The sequence below is a fragment of the Diabrotica undecimpunctata genome, chromosome 5 (genome assembly GCF_040954645.1).
Source record: "Diabrotica undecimpunctata isolate CICGRU chromosome 5, icDiaUnde3, whole genome shotgun sequence".
NCBI classification, from domain to species: domain Eukaryota; kingdom Metazoa; phylum Arthropoda; class Insecta; order Coleoptera; family Chrysomelidae; genus Diabrotica; species Diabrotica undecimpunctata.
The window spans coordinates 76,904,326-76,931,994 of NC_092807.1; the positions used below are offsets into that span (position 1 = coordinate 76,904,326).

The window sequence follows — 27,669 nt, forward strand, 5'->3', positions numbered from 1 at the left end:
AATAAGTTGTGAGTTGGTGAAGTGTGTCCGACGGTAGCTGATCTGGTACAAATTTGTAAGTAAACTTTTCCTACTTGTATTCTACGTATCGCTGTTTATTTCGGAACGAGAGATTAAGTTTGGCGAGAGGAAAAGCGGCTGGCATCATTGGAAAGGTACGTGCATTCGAAGGAGAGCATTGAAGACACTAAATTGCAATATCTTGTTTAATATTGCCAATTACATAGGAGGCTGCTGAGAACTGATAGTTAATTTTGCATAGAATGAGGAATTGGACAACTCAAGGCAGAGGAAGCGTTTCAACGGGAGAAACATTCATAATATATTCAATTTGAAGCACGAGTAAAACCTGAGATAACAAAATTGAAAGGTGTGATATAAATCATAAATCAAAAATTTAAATCATGTTATATATATATATATATATATATATATATATATATATATATATATATATATATATATATATATATATATATATATATATATATATATATATATATATATATATATTGTAAAGATTTAAAATTAAAATTCTTGATATCACATTTATATATATATATATATATATATATATATATATATATATATATATATATATATATATATATATATATATATATATTGTTGTGATCTGCTTTATGATGTTTTATTATTGATTAACACTAATTTAATTAATCCAATTATTTAATTAATTAATTCACTAATTTATGCAGAGTCATACAATTCAATTACTATTAAAATTCTCAGGGTGCCTTTTTAATTTTACTTTGATCAGTTTACTTTATATATCTCTTCTAATGGGTTCAGTATCTCCTAGTTGCTCATAATCGGGATAGAACAGGAAACGGAACTAACATTAAAACAATATAAATATGCACACAAATTATTATTTATTTTCAATAAGCAATACGGTGAATGTTAATAAATAACTTTTTGTGGGCAATTATCTTTCCCAACAAACTCCTATACTCTAAATTTAATTTTAATTAACAAACTATCTATTGATCTGTTTTATAATAATATCTACTAAAAATTTACCATATAAAATACAATTTATTCACAAAAAAAATAACTCTTTGAAACTTGGAATCTTAGTTCGTATGCTTATATTTGATTTTATCTTTAGAATATCTTAAAGTTTTCTTTCATTCAAATTATTTGACTGACGTTTATTTTTTACAACCAATGATGTCTCCTCTCGATCAAAACCACAGTTCCTTCCTTGATTGATTATGTCCGGCTACCATCAAATCCTTCCCGTTCTCAGCATCGATCCAAACCGCATACCAGCAAACTACTCCTCCGAAAACACAAGCCCAAGCCTCTTTTGACCGGTACTCTTTATTCACAAATTCTCAATTATATCTCGTGGACTATGCAGACTCAAAAGAGGTATTAATCTTCTCGATTTTGATCTGCTCTCAGCTTCCACCTTTTTCACTAACAAACGAAAACACTGGTACTCAGATTGACTACACAAAAAACACGTCTTCTCTTCTGGTCTGCTGGTAACATAATAATCTTTTCAATCTCCCCAGACAACCTTCTCAAACTCTCTCATCCCCCATCATTCCTTTTTAACCAATCATAAGCATTCATCTTTCCCACTAATTTTCGATTTAGAAAATTTCCAACATAATATTTAAAACAAATAAACTACTTTCACTCAAATTACTTTTCAGAAACCATTAACAATTTTGCCTTTTTCAACCGAAATAAGCTTCCAAATTCTTGTTATCTCATATCTAAATCTAATTCTTATTTACTTTCGAAAAATGTCCACCGCAAAATACAATTACAAAGTTTATTCCTTAAATATATAATTATACGGGTCCATTGTCCTTTCACTATTCACTCAGTCTTTTAAGGAAAAACTGTTCCGTCACGGAAACAATGTCTTCTCTTATTCTAACTATTACAAATAAGTACAGGGTTGTATTTTAACTTATATGCCCGCGGTATATTAAAATAATAAAAAAATTCTTTATTCTATTTCTGATCGATAAACTGATCCATAACAATATATACCTATACTTATGTAGTGAAAGTAATAAATTGAAAAGGACTTTTTTGGAAATGGTTTGTATTAGCAAAAGTGATAAGAGTTTAAACAAAAGATCAGAAATTCAAAATTTAAGCAAAATTTATAATTATATTCTTTCTTTATGATTAATATATAAAACTTGTAAATTGTCATATTTAATTCTCCATATATCTGTTACATTCTTTCAGACATCTGTCAACGGTGAATAAATCTTCTTCTTTTTGTTACTAAACAAAAAAGAATGTTTAAACGAAATTTTACTTTTGGCAATATAATTGTCAAAAATAAAAATTTTATGTTGGCATTTATGACATTGAGGCTATTTGTAATTGGTTGCTATTTGAACTTATTTATAAATTCAATTATTTTTGTATTATAAAAAAAAATGTTTTCAAAATTATAAAAATTTTCGGAGAAACATTTATTAGATTAAAGCATTTTTGTATTAAATATTTTGAAGATGTAAGCAGTAATTTTTACTTACTAAACTAATTTTTATTTGGTAAGTTAACAAAAATTGTTTTTTCTTTTTAGTTCAACCTTGTAAGTATTTTGTCTTTTTTAGCTCTTGATAATAATTGTAAACACAATTGAAAGCTCGAGAATAATAAAAAAATAGTATATATATATATATATATATATATATATATATATATATTTATATAGGTATGTGTCACGTGTCGCCTACCCGCATACTGAGGTCACGAGCCGCCACTGTAAGAAATGTGCACATATAAAAAAAATAATGGATTTAGTAATATATTCTTAAAAATGTTAACAAACAATGTATATAATAAATGTGTATAATAAAAAATAAGTAAAGAAAATATAATTGATGTCAAACTAATTAGAATAATCATAAAAGATTCTCATATAACACTAATATCAGGGAGACAAGCGGTATCGAAAAGGAATTATCAAAATTTAGAAAAATAATAATTTTTCATTAAATTATGGTAAGATATAGATATCATAAAAATCATTAAGTATATACAGTCATAATATCATAATAATACTGTAATTTTTAAAAGTAAATTAAAACCAACAACGAACTATATTGGAGTAGTGTATATTTACATTTGTATAAAATAGTTTTAATTGCATAAATATTAAAAAAGTGAGAATACAAAATCAGCAAGTGATACATCGTATATAATGTTTCAATTATTGTCATAAGTTGGCTCTCTCTCTTAGAAAGAATGTTATATCTAATTCTGTTGCTAATGTCAGCATATCATCCAGCTTCATTTCTAATTCCAAAGCCTAGTCCTCCCTGTATTGCTCTATATCCTCTCTTATCCTACATGTATATTAAAATCACCTCCTATTATGACTCGCTGTTCTAATGGAATATCATTCACTATGTCTCCTAATTAATCATATAAAGCTTTTCGTTCATTCTCACCCAGACCGATTTGAGCAGCATATCCACACAAAACATTATTTGATCATTTGTCACTCGATCACCCACACATGCTTAAATTTTTCTGTACAGGCCAGGATTGCTATAAGCCAGTAATTATATTTTAGGTACTTTTGTCTTTTTGATACATCTAAATGTATTTTTTCATCATTAGAAATTATAGCCCCTAGGTAATCATATGTTTCTACGTTTTTAATACTTTTCCTTTGATTTTGATTGTTTTATGCTGTGTTTTTATTTTTATTATTTATTATCATTATATCTTCTTGGGTTATTTCCATCTTCATATTTTTTATCTTTATCTTTTGTCCCAATCTCTTTGTCTTTTCACTTTTGCGTACCCGTCTGCTATAATAACTAGGTCGTTTGCGTACATTAGTGCATCTACTTGTATATTGGTTCCATTGTATTATATCCTATGGTTGTTTGTAATTTTTTTGTTTGCGTTCTGGTGCATTTAATAGTCTGTCCATTATTATAAATAAATAATATGTATAAATATTACTATAAATAATAATGGACTTAATAACTTGCTTTATACCTTTTTGAATTTTTTTTACGTTTCTACATACAATTGAAGCTATTACTCGGTTATTATTTTATCTCTTTATCTGTACTTCTCGTAGTACTCGTGGTACTTCTTGTTTTACTACTCAGAGGCTACAGAAAGAGAGAGGGTGTAGTATTTGAAAGCGTAGAAACGAGAGTAACGCCAACGAAGTACGTTAAGTATCTGGGAGTTATTCTTTATCAGGAAGGGAGTTGGGGGGAATATCTGCGATGGGTGACCCGCATATCCAGTCAAAGAATGGCTACGCTGGGGAGGATAATGCCCATTATCGGTGGACCCAAATACGAAGAGGGGGGGTTCTTCACCATGTTGTGCAGGCTGTCGTCCTCTACGCGTACCCAGTTTGGGGAGGGGATTTAGAAATACTAACGTACAAAAGGCTCATGGTACGCGTAGCCAGAACTAGTCTGCTGCGGGTAGCATATGGCTACAGGACTGTGTCAGCTGCCGGTCTGTGCGAAGTGGTGGTCAATTGAAATGGTCAGAGTTTATAGTCATAGTAGCGGAACATTGGTGAGGGAGAGATGAGTGAGGTAAGGCTGGAGTTTTTTTTTTGGACTGAGGTGGAAAGATTCGTAAAATCGACTAGGGAAGGTGTCCCTAGTACTGTTGGATTCAACCAAAAAGGACCAGAGACATACGCCGACGGCACGATGTCAAACTATGTGACAGAGGGCCCCTTCGGACATCCCTGCCAGGTCGCCTACCTACTAAAACCACCCCCTCTTCGACCCGTGGTATCTCTGGACGAGTTCATTAGCGAACGAAACATGGGGATACCACGCGCAGACTGGGTTAAAGGTGCCCTTAGGGCTATTTATTTTAGTTACAGCACTTACCTAAAAGCAGTAAGCGTGTAGGAAGGAGACCTAGTTCCCAAGCGGAGAAACTTGAGAGCTTAAAAAAGGGGGGTTACCGTAAAGGGTAATATTTGGTACATTTTTGTACAGAAAAGAAAAAGAAAGAAATAAAAAAAGAATGTTTGTTTTTTTTTATTATTTATTTTTGTATTTGACCCCTCACCCAGCTTGTTCGGCTCTTTCTATTATAGTCTTCCTTTTCATAATACCTGTTATATGGTTGATTATATATTAAAAATTCTCTTTGCTGGTCATTGCAATCTGCATGATGTTGTTGGGCGCGATCGCGCCGAATCTATTCTGCAGCCTTTGTTGTTCGTAGGCGAAAACATTGCACCGGAAGATGCAATGTTCCGCATCGTCCCTCTCATCACACGAGGTGCATCGTTGGTTTTTTTGATGCCATATGTGTAGGATCTGAAAAATCCATGACCGGTCAGGAACTGAGTAAAATAGTAATTTACTCTGTTAAATTTACAGTTGTACCATGCTACAACATCGGGGATAAGCGTTTTGGTCCAACGAGCCTTTGTAGTCTGTACCTCCCATTCTCTTTGCCATTCTATAAGCATGTTCACTCGTATGGTCCTTCTTACCTGAGGTAGGTGACCGCCATGGGCTTCATACAGCATTTGTCTTTCTTTGACAAGCAGGTGGATGGGGAGCGTTCCCGCAATCACCTGTAAGGCCAGCGTAGAAGTGGTTCGGTACGCGCTCACCACTTTTAAAAGGGGCTTCCTTTGGGCTCTTGTTATAATATCTTTGTACTTCTGGTATTTTAGTACGTTAATCCAAACGGGAGTTCCATATAGAAGGGTCGATTGCAATACTTGAAGGTACAATGTTCTCTTGTTGCTGCTGGGCCCTCCTATGTTGGGTATTATTCTTTGGATAGCTGCCGTCCGTTTATCCGCCATCTTAACCACTCCTAACAGGTGTTTCGTATACCTCAGGCCTCTGTCCAGGTTGATGCCTAAATACCTCGCGCAGTTCGTCGGCTCTAATTGGCTATTGCCTATTTGGAAGGTCAGGTCCGGCCCATTCCTTGGAGCTTTAAGGATGACCACTTCTGTCTTGTGGCCTGCGAGTTCGAGGTCATTATTTTCCATCCACCTGTTCACTTTCTCGCAGCATTCGTTTACAATTTCCACAAGGTCCCAGTGCCTGTCGTTAGTGACCAATATGGCAAGGTCATCTGCATAGGCTACTGCCATGGTGTCTCTCCCATAGTCGATGTTTAAGACCCCATTGTACAAGACATTCCACAACGTTGGGCCTAGTACGGAACCTTGCGGTACGCCGGCTGTTAGTTTCATCTCAACATTTCTGGCCACTAAAACATATCTCTCGCATAAATATCGTTTTATAATATTGATCAAATATCCCGAGACTTCAGCGGTTTCTAATTTAGTAATAATATGGTTCCAGTTGGCAGAGTTAAAAGCGTTCTTTACATCAAACATTATTAGAGCGGCCCATCTTTTTCTGCTGTTCTTCACAGTGTCTGTAATATGCTTGACCGCATCTATAGCAGATTTTGCTTTCCTGAACCCGTATTGTCTGCTTGAATAATGTCATTTTCTCTCAGCTCTTCTTCAAGGCGGTTCTTAACAATATTCTCATATAGTTTTCCCAGGCAGTCGAGGAGGCATATCGGTCTATAGGCTGTGGCTTCTTCCGGGTCTTTACCGGGTTTGAGTATTAGAGTTAGTCTCGCGAGCTTGAGCTGGTTAGGAAACTCTTGTCTTGTCAGCAGCTGATTCAATATGGCTTTGATAGCTTCTGGTTGTGTTTTAACTATCAGTTTTATCGCCTCTGATGGGACACAATCGGGTCCAGGGGACTTACCTACTTTAATGGACTCTGCAGCTTTGATGAGTTCCGCATTACTTATCTCCTCCGGACAGATATGTGTATTGTACGTATGTTCAATGCTGGGCTTGTTGGGAAAGAGGGTGTTCGCTATGTCTCTTCTTCTATCATCGCACAGGTTGTATGGGGTCTCGAACCTCAGCGTTTTGGTGGCTATTCGATAGGCTTCGCCCCACACGTCATTTTCCAGCGCCTCGCACAAGTCCTGCCAACATGTGCGCTTTGCCCTCTTTATAAGTTTGTTTAATTCGCTCTTGGCGCATTTATATTCTTCTTTCGTCTACTGAGTCCTGTTTCTCTGTGCGGTTCGCCTGGATCTAAGGCATTCTGTCCGTTTTGACTGAATTTCGTCATTCCACCAGTAGGGTACGGTGTATGAGGCGGTTTTGCTCCTGCTGCTTAATTTGTATGCCCTAGTAATGGAATTCCTGAAGGTGGAAAAGTCAGTAGTTTGTTCCTGTAGATTGCTAATCGACTCCACAAATCTTGCTTTGTTGAAGTCAAATACCTTTCTGCCATTCTTTTTTGTTACCTTTGTGCCAATCTTGAAGACGATGTACTTATGGAACGTAAAGATGTTATCATCTAGAACGTCCCAATTCGTTATCTTGTTGGCATAGTTTTTGGATGCCAGGGTAACATCTATGTGGCTCCGCGATTCACCTCTTTCGAACGTGTGTTTCCCATTATTCATCACTACCATATCAGTAGACGCGATCCATTCGTTCCATATTTTCCCTTTGACGTCATTTCTTGGGGACCCCTACCATATGGATTTGGCGTTTATGTCGCCAGCAATTATATAATGCTTCTCTGTTAGTGCCGCCTCTATGATGTTTTCGACCTTCTCTTCATATTGTGTCATGTTGATGTTTGGTGATATATAGCACGCTATAATAGCTACATCATTGAGTTTTATCTTAATGCAGCTTTCTTTCTTGGTGATTTTGCTTATGGATAGGTTCTTGTTCACCAAGAGGATGGCGACGTCAGCCCGCTTGTCGGCGACCCAACCAAACTTTTTAGAAATGTTTTTATTAGGTTCAGGAACTATAATGAGATCTGCTTTTATTTCCAGGGCTTTGGCGTGAATTAGATCGTGTCCCACCTTGGCTCTTCCGATGTTAACTTGTAATATTTTGAGAGTCTTCGCACCGGTCGCGGTCGAAGCCAGCTTAGTCGGTGGTGAGAGACTTTAGCTTTTCTAGACTACTATCTAGGGTGTTTTTCTCTACATCCCACGGGAAGGAGGGTGTAGTGGTTACATCAGATTCCTCATTCGGGGGAGGGGAAGATGAACGACTGAGCCGTTCGGCCTGCTGCAAGTGTTTATCCGCCACGCTGTCGCACATGGAGCTAAACTGCTCCATAAGAGTGGAGTGGATCGCTCCATGAAAGACCTCGTCGTCGGCTTTCTCGACCTCTTCATATGACGGCCCTGGGACCTCAACCTTTAACTCGTCAGTTTTCTCTGAGCCCATGTCCATTTCAGTCGGGGTGGGGGTAGCGGAAGGGGTATCTATTGTAGGAGTAGGTGGCTGGTATGCCTGTGGGGGGGAGTCTCCAGCGACTTTGTTTGGTCCGCCAATCGAGCTCTCTGGAGAGCCGACCGGAACTCCTTACATTTGCCACTGCCAATACGGTGCGGGTCTTCGCAGATTAAGCACCAATCTGCCTCATTGCAAGATTCGAAGGTGTGACCCTTCTTTCCACATTTCGGGCAGGATCCCGTACGGTCAGGACCGTCGCACTTGCTCACATCATGTGTATATGACCAGCATCTCTGGCACCTCCTGATGCTATACCTCCTTTCCACCTCGCATCTCACGAGGCCGACCTTCAGGTTTCCCCTATCGATGATTCGCCTTGCCGCTTCCGCGGAAAGGACGACCGTCGCTGCCAAGGTGTTATTTCGCATGGGACGCAGCTGTTTGATGGAGTAGCTAGGTTCCCATTTACCCAGCTCCCTTGTAAGAGCCACTTTGAGGTGTTCTTTATTCGTGTTCGAGGTCATCCCTCTAACGTGGATGACTGCCTGCCTCTTCTGGCCCATCAATTTGGCCGATACACCGCTATCCTTGATAATAGCCTTTTTGATCATCGAGGCTGCGTCCTGATCCTTGTCGATTGTAATGAGTAGGTTATCATCACGGGTGCTTCTAAGGCTAAGAACAGCCTCCTTTGCCTCGCAGTTTGCTACGGCTTTTTCTACTCCAGTCAGCAGCTGGGAGTAGGTCGTGTCCTTCTTAGACACCATAAATCCATACGTCGGCCTTTCCCGTTTGGTGGCTGTAGTGAATATCGAGACGGAGACACGGGTAGTTTTCCGGAAGATAACTTCCGCCATCTTCCTCATATCAGCCACCGGCATGTAGCTCACATGGTGCAGGGCCACAGTGTCATTTTCTTGCGTTTCCTCCCTGACGCGCTAGAGTGCGTGCCAGAGCTCTTCCGGTGTACCGGCTGTGACCTTAATCACTTTGTGGGGTTTTGTTTTTTTTTCCGTCACCTTCCCGGATGGTGACTGAATTTTCCATTATCTCGAAGTCCCCTTTAAGTGACGATAGATCGGGGTATCGGTCTCTATAAAGTCTTTGAATACTAAAGTTCATATTTCTGTCGTTGCAAAAGTCTGCAAAAGTGCTGACACCTTCTAGGCTCACCTTGGTCCTCGCGGGAGGTCCGTGGCAGGCATCGGTCTGCGTGCCGCAATCCGTCATGGTGGATCTCGGCACAATAGAGCCTTCAGCACACGGAAGGTCACATTGGACGTCTGAGTCCACAGTTATTTTTTCGATAGGCTCAATAGCATGACTATGCATCCATTCGCGGATGTGCTCCATACGATGGGGTGCATGCCGCTTGTGGAGCTGCCTATGAAGTTCCTTTAAAGTTCTTGCCGTATTTGGGTACTCCTGTATTAAGGAAGTAAGCCGCTCTATTTGTTTTGTCACATCATCTATGTAGTCAAGCAACTCCATTGCTTGACTGCACGGTCTCTTTTTATATACTTCGGAGATCGACCTAACGTACGAGGCTTTTCTCTTTAGATTATGGTCGTCAGGAAGAGAATTTGTTTTCCTCCTGGCTGTGTCTAGTTTTCTTCCTGGATTGCAGCCCAGGTCGCCCGCGGTTTCTTTAGAGAATTTATTATGCGTTTAAATCCCACGAGTAGCTAGGGAAAAAAAATCCTCCATCACAGAGCCCCGCATGTGGTGGTAAGGCTGCTTACAACGGGGTTTCGCCAGACGCCCCGAGGGAACCGTTTGTGGCCCCGTGTCGTGTGGTCATTCATCCTTCAGCACGGTTTCTAACACCTTGGATTACGGATTTTTTCCCGCTGGTTTACTCCGTCGGATTTTGGCCTAGGTTTTCTCCTAAGGATGTTGGTCGGGGAAGGAGGGGATCATACTGGCTGTACTAGGAGTATTTATGTGGAAGAAAAAACGGCCGTCGAAGATGTGGTCGTAGACCATGTTTTGACTGGGATGGTGCCACAAACTAAAGGGGGTAGCAGTGAAAGCGTTAAGTCCTTAAGTTCGTCGGGATGCGGCACAGCCAGATGTAAGGGATGGAAGGCGTAGCAATTGGGTCTATTGCGGCGCCTTTTAGCGTCCAGCGGCGGTGTCCGGCGCTCACCCGGTGCACAGGCGCTGGACGCTTGGTACTGTTCTTGGTTTCACTGGTCGTGCTCCCCTCACATTCTCAGGGACCACAACCGGTTACTCGGCCCTCCCACCATCGTCGAGGTAAAATTACAGTACCGGGGAGCGTAGAAGCGAGAGTAACGCCAACGAAGTACGTTAAGTATCTGGGAGTTACTCTTCATCAGGAAGGGAGTTGGGGGGAATATCTGCGATGGGTGACCCGCATATCCAGTCAAAGAATGGCTACGCTGGGAAGGATAATGCCCATTATCGGTGGACCCAAACACGAAGAGGGGGTTCTTCACCATGTTGTGCAGGCTGTCGTCCTCTACGCGGACCCAGTTTGGGGAGGGGATTTAGAAATACCAACGTACAAAAGGCTCATGGTACGCGTAGCCAGAACTAGTCTGCTGCGGGTAGCATATGGCTACAGGACTGTGTCAACTGCCGGTCTGAGCGAAGTGGTGGTCAATTGAAAGGGTCAGAGTTTATAGTCATAGTAGCGGAACATTGGTGAGGGAGAGATGAGTGAGGTAAGGCTGGAGGAGAGATTAGTTTCAATCTACCAGTGGCAAGAAGATTGGGAGGCAACACGTGATGTGGTGAAGTGGACAAAATCACATCCCGAACTCGCTAAGCTGGGTGGACTGTAGGCATAATCAGCTTGATTATTACCTGATACAAATGCTCAAAGGCCATGGCTACTTCTTAAGATTCAGGAAGGCTCAGTCCGACCAGTGCCTTTACTGTGGTCTTTCGGATACTCGACACACACGAAATGCGAGAGTTGGGCGGACGAAATAAAATAATTTAAAAGAGAGCGTAACTGTAGAATGTTTGATTCCGTGAGAGAAATGGAGAAACTGATGAGAGATCAGTGGTTGTGGACACGGTGTAACGATAAGATTACTTTATCGTTACTGAGAAATTTAAAATAACTTAATTCTGCCTGTAAGGTATGCAACCAACTATACATGTAATCGTATTATCAATTGTTTATCAATTGGTCAAACTGCTTACCTGCCGCTTCCGCTTAGCTTGGAACTGACGGAAGCCAACGATTTTAAAAGGTGTAAGAGCTCACTTTATATCTTACCTTCGAACGGGTCAGAAGAGTGATCCTTCAGCGACCAACGCCACGAGGTTCAAGTTATCAGAAGAAAATTTTAAGTTATTCAGAGGTGAATTTAAGTTACAGAAGGCATTTTTTTAATTGTTGAAATATTGTTGCGTTGGGTGAGTTTCATTTTAATTAAAGTACATCATTATTTTTTTTAACCATTATTAGTTTCATATTAATATCATTTATTCAATAATTTTACCCTAATTATATCAGTCAAATCACGTTCAGAATTCTTTCTGTTAGAAATTCTCCTAAGTACACGTTCTCATCAATATCCAAGCAATTCGGTAATGTAAGGAGATCCTTCATTACTATTTGCCTATAATATATTCGTGATAAGTTAAATTTTAATTCTTCATTGAAATATTCATAGTAAAATCCCAACATTTTTTTTATAAATACATAGTTTTCGATTAATTTTCCAAGGTCAAAAAAAGTGTACGAAACCTTCAATAATTATCATCATTCGGACTAGTTTTTCTTGTCCTAACCGCCTTTTTGTTTATCAACTCTGAATAAAGCTAATGAGAGCTTCTTTGATTTTATTTTAGTCGCTGGAGGAAGGAATATAAAAGTCAATACAATAAAGATTATTTTGGATTTGGGGTAATGGATTTCAGTTTAGTATAGTTGGAGTTTTTTTGGGTTTTTCCCGGGTATTGGAGTAGCGGTTCAGTTTGGTGCTAGAACAGTGGGCTTACAGCTTTCACCCGGATGAGTCCCAGCGGCGTAAGGCGTCCGGAAGAAGAACCTTCTCGGTTTGAGAGTAGTCAGGTTCTTTTTTTTATTGTTTTCGTACTATTTTAAAAACAAGTTACTTAAATATTGTTTAAACTTTTAGTGAGTGAACGAACCAAAACTTAATAATAATTTTAGTCAATTTTCATAATTCATATTTGCGTATCATTATCTATATAACATTTAATTTTTTCTTAACATCATTTGCTTATTTTTTTGTCATTAAATATTTTAAATATATATATATGTATTAGTAATAACAGGGTAGGGGTGGATTTTAATACACTTTTGTAAGGTCATTTGTGCACATAGGTCCATTTTGTATTTTTACAGCCCTACTGGTAATGTCACTGATTCATCTTGGATCTGTTCCTTTCTGAACAGACCAATTTAAATATATCTACAGGTTATCTGATTGGAATCAACTTAGAAATTGTCAAACTGATACATTGTGTTAAATATAGGGAGGGGTTATAATTGTTTGAATATATAAATAGGTTGGTTGTCAGTAAAGTTTGTTTTAATTAATGAATAAAACTTCATAATAAAAGTTCATACTTTTCTAGTACATTAGGGAATGTAAATATATTGTATAAAAAAAGGGGTCAATAGGATTTTGTATGATAAGTGTATTTAAAATTAAATATATATATATAACTTTGTTGAGGGGATTTTCATGTAGGGTATTTAAGTTAAATTGTACATTACGGTTTACAGGTTTTCTATTTTATTATTATTAAATTGGGTTATAAGGAATAATCTGTTTTATTAAACCACCTTCTTTTTTTTTAATAAGGTTATATCTAGTTACAGAAAACATAGTTAGCAGCAGCAATAAAGTCACTAGGTGAAGTGTTTGTTAGACTAAGAGTCCAGTAAACATCTTCCCTGGCGCCCAAATCATTCTTCTCTCCTATATTCCTGTTGTCAGTACTTACTCTTAGTTCGTTTTGGTTATTCTTATATTTTCTTAGTTAATATACATCTTTTCTATTCTTTACTGTTTTCTCAGGGCATGCAAATAGGCCTAACCCTACCTTGAGTATCAACTGACCAGTCTCAAGCATACCCAGCTAGCCGAACTGCATTCAGTTTCAACTTTTATTTTAATTTAGTTTCAAATTTATCTTCACACTACTCTACAGATCTTATAACATCAGGGACATTGTCCCAAGTGATCTGCCTACTATATTTGTTACAACGAATCTACAAATTTATCGGGGAGTTGCTCTCTTAACAAAAACGAGAGGAGAGGGAACTCGCAACTGAGTTCTAAAACGAGCGAATAACACCTAGATGGGGCCGGACTGTCGCAGGCTGAAATAGGTGGACGAAAAAGAGAGACGACTTGAGAGAGATGGTAGCCTCGCTAAGGAGCGGGGCTGAAAGTCTTTGGTGGTTCGTGTAAGTGTGATTTTCCCGATGAATGTGTGGAAGGAGGAATGGGAAATACAGCACGGCATCAGGAAAGATGTTATACCTTAACCAGTGGTTCCATCCTAATGTCTGGAGTGACAGAGGAAAGGTTGCATGCAGATTTTCCTTCATCTCTTTGAATATGAAAAAAAAGTTATATAAGTACAAATCATTTAAGTCTACAAAGGCTATACCTACTTAAGCTCTAATATACCAAATTTAACATGGTTTTGTTTAAATTGTTTCCATGTCTCATCCAATGTCATATCTTGTCCTCTATGTTTTCTAATATTGTTTCCTTATATTTTTCTGTTTTCGTTTGTTTATTGTTGTTTTATAATATTCATTTCTTTGTTCTTCCTAATAATAATAATATCTATTCCTAAGAGCATTTCTGCCATTACAGTAAATTCGCTCTGCTTAGGAATCTTTTGACAGATTCAATGTCAGAAACATACAACTCAAAAATTCCTACCTTTCATTTTAAAATAATCATGAAAAATGTGAGTGGATATTCTTTAATTTTCACTAAAAACTTTCAATTTGTAAATACTAATCTAACGACTAAAATAAATATTTAAACATTTTAATTGTTACAGTTTTATTTTGTTAATAAACTGAAGTTTCTGTTTTTAAGTTACAATTAATATTGGTTACAAGTATGCGTGCTTGGTTGTGTAGTAATTACCAGTTAGGTACTTCCAATCGGTCAAAATTTAACCAATTAGCAAAAAAATGATTACCAAATTTATTAGAAAGTTGGCAGTGGGATCAGCGAACCGAGTATACTAGTCTGTTCTGTTCCTTGCTCCGCTTCTTTTTTTGTTTGTATCTTTGTTCTCATATCTGTTGTATAGACACAACATAATTTATTATAATTTTTGCATTTTTCTACCAGTAGATAGTTGTTAATTCTATTATACTTCAGTTTGGATCTTTTCCTGTTCCAGCATTCAAATTTAACATTATTATTATTTCTGTGTTAGTATAGTTTGCTCTATCTAAAGTTAGTTGTAGTTCTTTTTAAAATTTTTCAGGATAATTTTCACCTCTTTCTGCATGATTTTCTATTTTAATAAAATTTTATTTTCAAGTTTTCATACTTCTTTATCTTGTAAATATACTGCTAGTTCTTTTTGATCCGCGTTTATTATAAAAACTGAGCTGGTACTGAGTTTTTTCTATGTAAAAAGGATTGATTTTAAATAAAAAAATGTAATAATGATTTGTTTATAAAAAGTTTAAATAATTATATTTGTACAACAATGCAACAGATAAAAAATGTAAGTGAGAATCCAGCTTGTATGAATATAGTATATACAATCTAAAAAAATAGTCAGGATTGTATAACAAATACAGTCAATAAATACATGAATAAAAGACGATAAATAAATTATCAAAATGATCACAAGATAAATAAATAATCACAAGGTAATAAATAAATGATCTTTAACACGATCAAATATAGAAAAACAAATATTGATTATAGAAAATCAAAGCTTGAGATTTTAATAAAGAAGTTCATTAAATAAGGAGAGTTTGTAGTAGCTGTGGACAACATCCAGGATAGGTTGGACTATGTTAATAGTTTGGCAAACATTTTATCATTTGTTAATTATGTTTGCTTAGCAATGTCCATTTTTCTTAACCCTTTCGGTAACACTTTTTATAAGGCTAATGAAAAATATTTTGTTAATAATAAATAAGAATAATAGCATTTTTTTATTAAAACAGGGCCCGTTTTCGATGTCGTCAATTGACGACATTGTGACTAACTGGTTACGAACTAATGAACTATTACAAATACTTTTACACCTAAACGGTAGAATAAAAATACATTTATTTACTTAAAAAAACATGATTTAATGATTATAATATATTAAACAAAATTACGGTTTATAAAATTGTAAAAAACAATATTTATTTTTTGTCAAACATGATGTACTTAAATTTTTGACAAAAAAATACGGGAACTGCCTTTGCATTCTGGGAGTTTACATCGTGTTGAAGATTTCGTTTCTTCCTGCAGTGGAAAATGCGCTATCGTGTCAAACCTTACATCATCAATAGGCCGATTTTCCTGGTTCTTTTTCCTGTTCAACGGTTCTGATTTAGTTCCATTTGACAGGCACCCTCTTTTTCTAGCTCCTATGCTACATTAAATTAAAGCTTCTGCAATATAAAATGAACTAAATCTAAAGTTTCTTTAGATGGCTGGAAAGAGTCCTAAATCTCTTTATTTGACTCATTTTTAGATCTACAAATAACAGTGAAAATGTTTATTACTCAAGTCGTTGAGTCACGTTGTCGTCAAATGACGACATATAATTTCAAAAAAATAATTTGACATATTATGGAAATTTTTAAGTGTACTTACTATGTAATTTTATTATTTGCATCTAGAAGTTTCCAAAAATTTTATCTCAGTTTTAGAAGGGTAAAAAATATAATAATTTGAGTAGCGTTGATAGCTTTCATAAACCGTTGTGAATGTAAACAGAGAAACTACTTTAGTTCAACTGGAATTTAACAGATTGTCTTAGGGGTCATAAATCTAATTAAGATTGGATGCTGTGAGATAACTACACTGTTGCTATACCATAACATTCTGTAATATTTATTTAAACAAAGTTAAAATTCTTGACAAATTCAATTGACTACACAGTGACTGAAAGGGTTAATTAATAATTTAGTTTAATTTCCATTCATTTTCTACTATATCTAAAAACATATGCTTAAGTATGTCTAAACACTTGTCATTAACTCCACTCACTGTCATAATGTGATGTGATGAGAGTAATTTTGAAAATTTTTATATGTTATTACTCACATTTCATGATCAATTAATCTCCATAATTACTCTAATCGCAACACAATAATACATCGTTAAAAATTTTATTGAGCAGAAATGGTTTTTAGTGAAAGTGAGTTACATGGAAATTTTTTCGTGGAAGTAACAGTTAGTAAAAGTTTTTTTAGTGGAAATTGCTTTTAGTGAAAGTGTTTTCATATAAGTTATTTTAGTGGATCTGGCTCCATACCTAAGAGCTATTAATTCCTTTATCAAAACACAGAAAAAAAGACAATTTAAATGATGGCAATACCAAAATATTTCAGTTAATTGGTTTACACCTAAAAACAGTACCTTTCTTAGATTTTCACACCAAAAATTTAAAGAAGACTTCAAGTTTATTTACTTAACAATTATTTACTTAACCCTACTACCATAAGATGGCAGGCGACACCACTCCCCTATCAATATCTGTTGTTTACTGTTACAGCTGTAGGAGGAACTTATGATTCTCAGTACCTTACCGGCATTTATTGCCTATTACCCAGCTATGATAACTTGTTAGCCAGTGTTTGATTTCTTAAAAAATTTCATGCCAGAGTCATATACCTACTACACCATCGCAACTAATACTATATGTTTTGGGAAAAGAAGATAGGAGGGTAGGACAATATTCTAGTAGGCCAGAAAGGTTGCCACATTTGTCCAAGAAGTGCAAACAGGAAAGGTTGCGATATTTGCTTTGGTTGCCAGGAAGCTTTGTGCACTGAGCACAGAAGAGTTATATGTCAAGTGTGTATTAATAATTATTTCTGGTTTTATATTTTTTTTTACTAAATTCTTGTAACAAGGTGTTGAAAAAAGTCATTAATAGTCAATTTATAAAACAATTATAAAAGTTAGTTTTTCTTTTGGTACTAACAATTTACTTTATACTTATATGGTATCACTATGACACTGCCTTAGTGTTTATGTTCAAAATATTAACCTTACACACTTAAAATACCTAGCAAAAGTGCTGGTAGGAAAAATATCCTAGTTTTTATCAAGAGAATATAGTTATCTGAAATGTGTAAAACAAAATATATGATGAATAATAAAATGATAAGGATTTTTCACAGTATTTTATATTCTCATTCACTACTAATACTGTCTCTATACACTGAATGACTGATAATATTAATCTTAAAAACTCTTCATATATATGTCTAAAACAAAGGAAAGAGAAAGTATCTATTTTAAAGAAGGTAAGATGTGTAATATTCAACTGAACACTTTTGGCAACAATTTTATCTTCACAGGTATGGTCAAACGGCTAACTTTAATTTGAGTGCAATGAACATAACCTTGCCATCGAACTATATGTTTGTGTGTCACAGTGTTGCCACATTTTTTTGTATAAAGTATAGGAGTTTTTAAAATAGAAAGATACTTTGACGAAATTATTATATAATGTTTTAAAAAACTTATACAGAACTAAAATGCTTCACATTTGTATTTAGGTATATACTTAGGTAAATGTGAAGTGTTTTACTTCTGTATAAGTTTTTTAAACGATGGTATACAGCCAACTACTGGGATTTCCCATTAATTTTTATATAATGTTTTGTTATGAAAAGCCACAATTTTTGAATTCATATTAAGAAGCATTCATAAAATAGTATTTTTTACTTTAAATATAGCTAAATATTGAGTGTATTCTTTTGTTTAACCTAATTTTTTTTTTTTCATTTAACTTTACTTTATTCTGTAGTTTTTAAAGTTTCTAAACTACCTATTAATTTTTACCTTAATCATAATTTTAATGGTTTTTATTATATAAGTATTTTTAAATGTAGAAATGCAAGATATAATTTTATTTTATAATATTTATGGTATAATTTTAATGCTTTTAATTATATATGTATTTTTCAATTTTAAATTTTCATTTCATATAATATAAATCTTGCCATAATTTTATATGTGAGAGTGTGAAATAATTGAGTATATGGCAACACTGACGTATATTAAGCTTACATTTAACGTCAAACATATCTATAGGTTATGTTCATTGTACGAAAAATAAAGTTAACCGGTCAAATTATAATATATAAGTTGGCTGGAATATTACCTGGTCCCAGTTCAACTATCTGTATCGGTTTAGGCGACCCCATTTTTTGCCACTCATTTATTAACCAAACAGCTACAATTTCTCCAAACATCTGAGTGATTTCTGGAGATGTGATAAAGTCACCGGAAACTCCAAAAACATCTTTGTGCATGTAATATCCCATTGTAGAATTAGTAAGTACTTCCTTCATATAATCAGCCACAGTTATAGGACCCCTGACTTTAATTTGTTGATAAAGTCGTCGACCTAAGTTATCTTCATCTTTAATTAGTTTTTTCACTGAGTAACAATTTCTGTGCAAGTTAAGAAAATAGTGCCTTGGTTTTCCTTTTAATATAGCACATAAATTCATTATTCACTTCAAAGTTCAAACCATAGATAAATAATATTTTGAGTTATGAGTTTACCGAAAATGAATATAGCCGCAAATGTCAAAAAAAAATATTTCGGTTTGGCCACAGCCACCTAATACTTGGCGGTTGGCCAATGGCAATGACGTATAATATATAGACTCTGTGAACGCTTTAAAAAGTGTCCGCAACATGAAATAAAATACCTTTGTTATTGTTTTGATATGAAATTGTGTGTTTACATATTTTTTGTGACAAGCAAATTTTATTTAAAATTTTTGAGAGTCATTTACCTACTATTTTAGTAAAATGCTATTTAGGTATCTTGTTTGTGGTCGCTGAAGTTCGAAGAGCGAAACGTTATCACTTTTCAAGTAAGTTATTTTTTATATGTATGTTTTATAAATATTAGGTTATATTTTGATAGCCAGTGGAGGCGTTTAGTTGTTATTTATTTAATAAATAAATAAATTATTATGCATTATAATGAATAATAACAATTTCCATTAAATTTTTTGTCTTTTTTTTATTAAAATCATTTAAATATAATTTTTCTTACTAATTTTTTTTCATAGATTTCCTTTTGACGAAGAAAAACAGGAAATTTGGATATACATTTTACAATTAAATAAGAACAAGCTTTCCAGATGGTCACGTATTTGTTGTGATCATTTTGATCCAAATGATGTTATCATGAAATCTAGCTTTGTTCTTCTAAAAGAAAATGCAAAACCATTAGCTATACCAAGGTGGGTAATGTTTTTATTAAATTTTTACATTGGCATTTAATATTTATATAAATTTTCTGTTTATTGTTTCTTCTATATTGTTTTCTCTTTGCATACAGGTCTTCTAAAGACGTTAAAGAGGTGGTAGGAACTAAAGCTCTCCCTAGTCCATCAGACACCCACAATTTAAATTTCGAACTGCTAGCAGTGAACTAACTTTGTCTGCCTCAGAAAGTGAGGAACTCTTAGGCAAGGAAAATATTAATAGCTAAAAAAAATAACAAGAGGCAATATTCATTTAATTTTTCATTTGCATTATTATATCCTTGAATAAGCAATTTTTCTTTCATTAAATCTTTTTATTGTTAGGAAGCATTATGTGGGGGATTTTTCTATGTCGGACTTAGACTGCCTAAGAAAAAGAAAAAGATACATGGAATCAGTAAACATGTATATAGCAAAAAAAAAAGAAACAAATTGACACCCTAAGAAAATCTACTAAAAGATGAAAACGACAAGCAACAACAATAAACGCATTGGTACAATCATTAAAAGAAAAACTGTATGTTACAGAAAATGCTGAATCTATGTTGTTGGTAAGTTTTCTTTCACATATCCCATAAAGAACAAAATTAAATTATTATATTTTTTCATTTTTGTATTTTTTATTGTTTTAGGCCTCTTTTCCCAGAATCAGCCAAAGCATTGTTTCAACGATTTTTAAAGGGTGCTAAATGTGCCAAATATTCTCCAGAATTAAGGTCATTTGCACTGGCTTTAAATTGTATTCAGCAAAAGCCTATGATTTTGTAAGAAGAGCTTTTAATAATTCATTACCACACCCATCAACCATACCAAAATGGTACCAAACTGTTGATGGCGCACCTGGATTTTCCAAAGAAGCTTTAAATGCTTTGAAAAACAAAGTTGAAGAAGCAGGGAAGCAAAATAAAACACTTGTAACACTTGTGTGTAATTTAGTGCTGAACGAAATGTCTATTCGTAAGCTAGTAAAATGGGATGGGAAAAAATTTATTGGCTCTGTAGATTTTGGTACAGATATAGAATCTGATAATATACCAGAAGCATGAAAGGCACTGGTGTTTATGTTAGTAGCCTTAAATGGCAATTTTAAAGTGCCAGTTGCATATTTTTTAATTGAGAGTTTTTGTGGATAAGAAAAAGCATCCTTAATAAATCTTTGCTTAAATTTTATTTATGATTCAGGCATAAAAGTATATCCATTAACTTTTGATGGTGCTGCCAACAATTTATCAATGGCCACTGCATTGATTTTATTTAACTCCTATTTTTACCTTCATATAAAGAGGATGGTAAACGATTTTACAAAATTATATTTAGGTTGCATTGCATCTGGTACTATTTCCAAATCTCGGTAATTTTTAATTATCTCTCCAGATTTGATCCAGGTATCCTGTTCCCTGCTTCCTGACATCTTATCCACCTTCTGTATGCTCCTATCTTCACATCCTTCTCCATCCATATATGTAATGAAGAGAGATCAAGCATGACCTCCATGAGGCAGTTAGGGTAGTCAACATTGCTCGTGTTATGATTAAGCATGCTTGTCTTTGAAGCTTATTCAGCTTCTATTAAGTGGTCTTTTGTTGTTATTTAAACTACCATATAAGTGCGCCGTACGTAATCATAGGTCTGACTAGTCATATATAGCCAGTACATCGGTTTGGGTTTCAAACCCCAAATTTTCCCACATACTCTTTGACATGTAGAAAGGGAAACCTTTGCTTTGTAGGTTATTCTTTTGAACTGGGCGTTACATGTAAGCTGCTTATCTAATATTACTCCTACATGTTTTACTAAGATTGATAGAGAATTTTTCCATGTCATACTACCTACTAAGGTTATTTAATGTTCTTTGGAGTGTGCTGGAAGGAAAATTACCATATTTTCCTCTTACCATAATTACTAGATCATCCCTATAGGCATGTACTTCTTCCCCCGTGTGCGTCAAGAAGTGACATCAAGTGATCCACCAGAAGTGACCAGAGGAGGGGAGAAAACACTCCCCCCTGTGGACACCCTTAGCAGTTTTGCCCAAAATCTCTCCTTGCACCTTTGTAACAATCTTCTATTCACTCAACAATATATTTTCCAGCATTGCATTGATCCAGTTACACATAGTAACAAGCATTGGTAGTGGATCTATTTGATAGGGCATTATTAAATGTGCTTTGTAAATATTCTCTCCATTATTAATTGAGTGACTGATTTTCTGAACTACTTTGTCCACTGCTGTTTCTGTTGATTTCCTTCTTGATATGCATGCTGGTTGCCATTGAGAGAATGATCCCTCAAAGGTCTTCCCTTAATATGTCTATCAAGAATTTTTTCTGTTGCCTTCAACAAAAATGATGTAAAACTGATCGGCCTGTGCGATTTAGGCAGGGCATTATCTTGTCCTATTATGTATATTCACACCACCATTACAATTATAGAAGTCTTTGGTACACAACTTATTTATTATTATAACATATTATATCTTTATATACAACATATTGTATGTCTTAGAAAATAATTAAAACTGTATTTATTACGTTGTGTGCATTAATGCGTTAATTCAATTACTAATTGTGTTGCAAAATGTTTTATGATTTATTTCTTTTGTATGTTTTTTGTTAAAAATGTATAATTGATTTGATGTTTTTTTGTTTATTTTTAATTCATTACAACAAAACACGATATTAGAATTCAAAAGTTTGTTGTTTGTTTGCACTCAAGTAACCTTTTAATTTTCCTCCTAATTCCTTAATATAAACTTCAAAAGTTGCTTTATAAGAGTACAAGGAAATTATTGCAACAGTGAAAACCACCAGGAAATGATAAAAAATGAATTAATAAAAAATTAAGACGACAATTTGATGCACTGGATTCTTAAACTAATAAAAAATACAGGGAACTCAGAAAGTATACTGATGTAGTGGAGACGGGGTCATCTAATAACGATATTAAAAAAGGAGACCGAAGGATATCAGTAACTGCAGAGGAATCATGTTATTGAACACCACATACAAAATATTATCAAGCACATTAAGAAATAGATAAATTACAGAAAATACACTAGGGCAATATCCGCCAGGCTTCAGAAAAAGAAAATCAACCATAGATGCCAACACAGCTGATTGAAAAGTGATATGAACGTGATATAAATTTTCACTTACTATTTATAGACTTCTAGCAATCTTTCGACTCTCTAAATAAACTCGCAACACTTAATAAAAATGCAAACCTGATTAGATTTATTTATTAAAATTTCCTTCACACTAAATAATAATCAATAGTTCCTAATACAATTTAAAAAATGAGAATTTTTAATCTTTAGGCAAAACTTCAATATTTCCTGTTGGTAAAATGATTAAAATTCAGGTAATGTACTTTACAAACATTATAAAAATAATTTTTTCTCTTATAGACGAGAACACAAAAAAAAAATCATAAATATTTAATTTTAATTAAAAATATAATTATTGTCATTAAAATAGAAATGAGCACGCCGCTGTTCTGGTAAACATACCTTGAGCGGAGATCTTTAGGACACCCGATTATATAGGGAGAATATGGGACTGCTTAGTCTATATATTATACGTCATTGGCCAATGGGCCCTGTCAAGGTTAGTAGATGTTAAGTAAACTTAAATATCTACTAACCTTGGGGCCCTGTGATGTATCAAAAACGTTATATGACATGTTAACACGTTATGTTAAAATAACGTTTGATCAAAACAGCCTGTATTCCTGTATAACGTGTTGCCAACAATTATATGTGATTTGTATCAAGTTTTTAACGTGCACGTTATGAAGCACGTCTAATAGAGAGTTATTGCAAAGTTGACAAGTGCCTGCGCTGCACTATTTACGCCGCGCTATTTTGACAGTTTTGACATACGGCTGACACATCGCAAAGAGAGATATTGCTTAAACTGTGCTTAAACTTATGCACACTTTGTTGCGTTATTTACGTTGTTTGTTTTCTTGTCGTTTGTTCGCAAATTATTGAAAATGGATTATGATTTAGAAGCACTTATTTTAGCAAATGCTCATGATGATGATATAGAATTCATCATTTTAAATAACATTGTAGGTGAACATGTATAAAGCTGGATTTATAGTTTGACGGACTGTAAACGTAGACGCACTGGAAAAAGATCAACATAGAATTTTGTGTACTCTTATTTATAAATGAACGCAAACGCATGACGGAACGTAAGTGAAACGCACTGCAACGGAAGAGTTCGCCAACTTTCATCTTTTACAGTGCGTTACTTGCGTCTGGCCAATCAAAAGGAAGAATTTTGTGCTGTCAACCAAAGTGAACTGTCTGGCACGCCCACCATTTTGTAAAGTTGTTTATCAATATAATCGAATTTTGATTTTGTTGATTATTTGTTACAATGAACGTTAAGAATTTATAAAATAATAATAAATAATAAAAGGATATTATAGTATCATGGTCAGCCACTCTAGCCACTGTTTCTACTCATGCGAAAAAATTCCACTCCGTCGATTTATAAATTGAAATAATCTTTACAGTCCGTTTGTTACGTCTGCAGTGCGTCTACGTCTACAGTCCGTCAAACTATAAATCCAGCTTTACTTCCACAAAATGAAGAATTAAATTTTTTGCTTGGCCAATATGTTCTTTTCAGTTGTTTGTTACTTATATAATATATTAGTTCATTCTTAATTTGTGTTTTAATTATAAATACCTAAAGTTATATCTTATGTTGGAAACAGAGAAATTATAACTAAAAGGAGAAGAAAAACAACCCCAAAACATAAGAACCATCTACATATAGAGGAATAATAAAAATGTAATAATATTTTAACTTTTTATTTATAAAATCTACACATCTATAACTAGGAAACACATCATTCTTCATATTTCTGTAATCTTTTTAATAATGATTCTATAATTTTTGTTTGTGATTCAATAAGAGCTATAGTAGGTACTCTTTTTTTCGGCCAGGTCTGCTTTCATCTTTTGTCTTTTAAATTCCCTGTGTAACTTCGTCTCATTATGTTCATTCTCCCATTTTTTTCCTGAAATCTGAGTTTTTCCTCTTCTAACTTTAATCTTCGTTCTTCTAATTTAGTTTTTTTTCTTCTATTGCCAATTCCCTGGCTCTTATATTAAAGTCTTTTTCATTCTTTCTGTTTAAATAATCCAAACCATTTGTACGCAACAACACACTTTTATTTTGCCTCCTTTTTACTGGTCCTAAAAATTTAAAGTGTAAATACTTATCTTTATTTTATTACACATAACAAACATACCCATTATTTGTTTTTTATTCTCTTCTGCCTTACCTAAAGTTCTTGGAATATCTAAAATAATGAAAGAAGTTAGTGAAATAAGCAAATTTTCTGAATATCATTTTTTTGCATCTTTCATACATTACATTTGTTTGACAAGATATATGTTTTAATATAAATAAATACTAACATGGTGTATTTTGCATTGACTCTACTTCTTCAGCCACCACATTTTCTACAACTACCTCTTCAGCTTGATATTCCGGTAAAATAACTGAAAAATAGTTATGTTAAACAATCTTATTATGAAGAAGAAAGGCATAATATTTACCATAACTATGATCAACCTCAACTAATTGTGTTGCGTCTCTAGTCTCACTTTCTATATATACTGAGGAATGATTATCCCTCATTTTCCGACCCAATTCAATAATTTGCTTTTCCTTAGAAATAGCTCTCCTCTTTTTCGGAGGAGGTGCCAAAGTTAAATCGGCACACATATCTGCTATTTCCTGCAAACATTTGTCCCTTTCACTATACATTTCTTCTACTCCTGATCTAAAACAAAACTTTAATTGTTATATTTTGTTGAATACAAAATAGTCTAGATATCATACAATATGTATACTACTCTTTCAAAATGTCTTTTTTCTGATCAGAGACATATATTTATTGTCATCAGTCTTATTTGTTAAAAAATTTATTAATAACGCAACAAACCTTTTTTGGTCTGCTTCAGTTTTTTTCTTCCAAATATCGAGCAAGAGAAACAAATGATCCTTAAGAGTTCTTATAATAAAGAATTTTCCTGTTGTACTCCTCATGTTCTCCTGAACTATCCTCCAATTTTCTGGATAGGTCAATGGATTTTGACCTAAAACTTGTTTTAACAAACACAAATCGTCATCAGACGTAAATCTGATCCGTTTGCTACTGTCTGATGTACTCATTTTGAAAAAAATTTTACAAACAAACTTGGTTTAAATGAAACAAACAATAAACATAACCTAAGAAAGAAAATAGCGCAACCAATACCGCAAAGCGTAACGGCTCCCCTAATAACGGCAGGCCGTATTTTCAATAACGCAGCGTAAGCCAAATATCACATCTGCGCATGCTCTACTGTCAAAATAACGCGTGCTGTAATACAGCAAGTGCAAAATTGAGTCTGCAATATATCTCAAAACGTTAAAGTAGAAGAAAGTATTGTCTTACGCGACAAGAACAACACTATACAGAAATTGAATAAGTTAGAAGAGGACAGACGTCAATAACAGGCAGCGAAGTACGCATCTTTTTCAGCGCACATCTGGCACCAAGATTTTATTTGAAACTTCCCGGTCCATGTGGCGTTCTTCTTGTGCATTTCAATTATTGCATTTTTGCTTTTCGTGTTGTGTACAAAATGGCTCAACGTTTAAAAAAAAAACGGGTGTGGCAGTCCAGTGGGACTGCCGGTGGAAGTTACACTTCTATACACGCATTTGCCGTTACAAATTTATTTGGGACTCAATCTGCACAATCATTACATATGTAATTTTATAAGTAAGACATAGCAGAAAGAGAAACAGAATTAATAACAACTTACTAACAATGAAGGATTGAATCAATATTTTGATGACAATGTAAATTTTCTATTTTCATATATGTATGAAAGGAGTTGAATGCAAAATTTTTTTACACATACTCTGCAGTAAAATTCATTGTTTATTTTGTTATTAATATAATAATACAATACAAATTAAACTGCAATATTCATAAGTATTTAAAAATGACAATAATATACATAAAAAAATACACTACAATACAGTGCAACATAATTCCATATATAATAATATAATATAAATTAAAATGCAATATCCATAAGTATTTAAAAATGAAAATAATGTAATAACATTAATAAAAAAGGCCTCCCCGACTGGGAATCGAACCCCGGTCTCCCGCGTGATGGGCGGGGATACTGACTACTACACTACCGAGGACATAACACAAATATATTTCAAAATTGATAGTTCTGGATTATACAGTGATTTATTGAGATTATTATTTTGAAATACAAAAGAATAATATAATTATGAACATTTAATAAATAATAAAAAACATATCACATAAATAATAATATTAATAAATATTTTATTATATGTATATATATCTTTATATAATATGTATAATATTAAATTATATATAAAAAAGGAACATTTTTATATTCGAGAGAGGAAGAGAGAGAAAATATATCTTCTGTCTCTCTCTTACTCATTATCTTACATATGTAATGTTTTCACAGATTCACTCCCATACAAATTTCCAACGTGGAGCGCGCGTATAGAAGTATAACTTCAAAAACCACCAAATTTCAATATGAAAATTTAATAGCCTTTGTAGAAGAAAATAGGGTGTTACTGACGGGTAAAACAAAACCCAGTGAAGTAAATAAGATAAATAAGTTGTGGCAGCAATTTTCCAAACAAGAAAATGCACGTGGTAATGGACCACCGAAATCTGCGGAACAGTGGAAAAAGGTAAATAATAATATTTTGAATTAATCCAATCAAAGACCTAGATTTAAAAGTGTAATAATGAAAATAAAGAAGTGTAATATTGAAAAATTACCATTTTTAAGGGTTTTTTGCAGTAACAACTTAATGCATGTCTCACGCATTGAAATACTTAGTGTAAATTTTTCTCTTTCACTGTTTCCATT

At 34.2% G+C, this 27,669-nt stretch overlaps 1 protein-coding gene and 2 long non-coding RNA genes across 7 annotated transcripts in view; 1 reads left to right on the top strand and 2 right to left on the bottom strand.

Moving 5' to 3' along the window:
* The window catches only part of LOC140441400 (protein arginine methyltransferase NDUFAF7 homolog, mitochondrial), a 378,831-nt gene extending 359,865 nt beyond the window's left edge, over positions 1-18,966 (bottom strand). For all 3 annotated transcript variants that reach the window (XM_072532114.1, XM_072532116.1, XM_072532115.1), the window contains exon 1: positions 18,599-18,966. In XM_072532114.1, coding sequence (XP_072388215.1) covers positions 18,599-18,950 — 352 coding nt within the window. In that variant the 5' untranslated portion in view covers positions 18,951-18,966. The remainder of the gene's footprint in view (positions 1-18,598) is intronic.
* Positions 18,967-19,074: 108 nt separating this feature from the next.
* Positions 19,075-22,302, top strand: LOC140441402 (uncharacterized). 3 transcript variants are annotated; one of them, XR_011950995.1, is made up of 4 exons: positions 19,075-19,322; positions 19,524-19,697; positions 19,796-20,272; positions 20,354-22,302. It is a non-coding gene; the product is annotated as an uncharacterized lncRNA (long non-coding RNA). The 3 variants fall into 3 exon arrangements; XR_011950994.1 differs by having other exon boundaries at positions 20,046-20,272; XR_011950993.1 differs by having other exon boundaries at positions 19,524-20,272.
* Positions 22,303-24,578: 2,276 nt separating this feature from the next.
* Positions 24,579-25,522, bottom strand: LOC140440666 (uncharacterized). The gene is made up of 3 exons (XR_011950906.1): positions 25,159-25,522; positions 24,990-25,040; positions 24,579-24,933 (listed from the first exon to the last, which is right to left on the bottom strand). It is a non-coding gene; the product is annotated as an uncharacterized lncRNA (long non-coding RNA).
* Between the last annotated feature and the right edge of the window lie 2,147 nt (positions 25,523-27,669).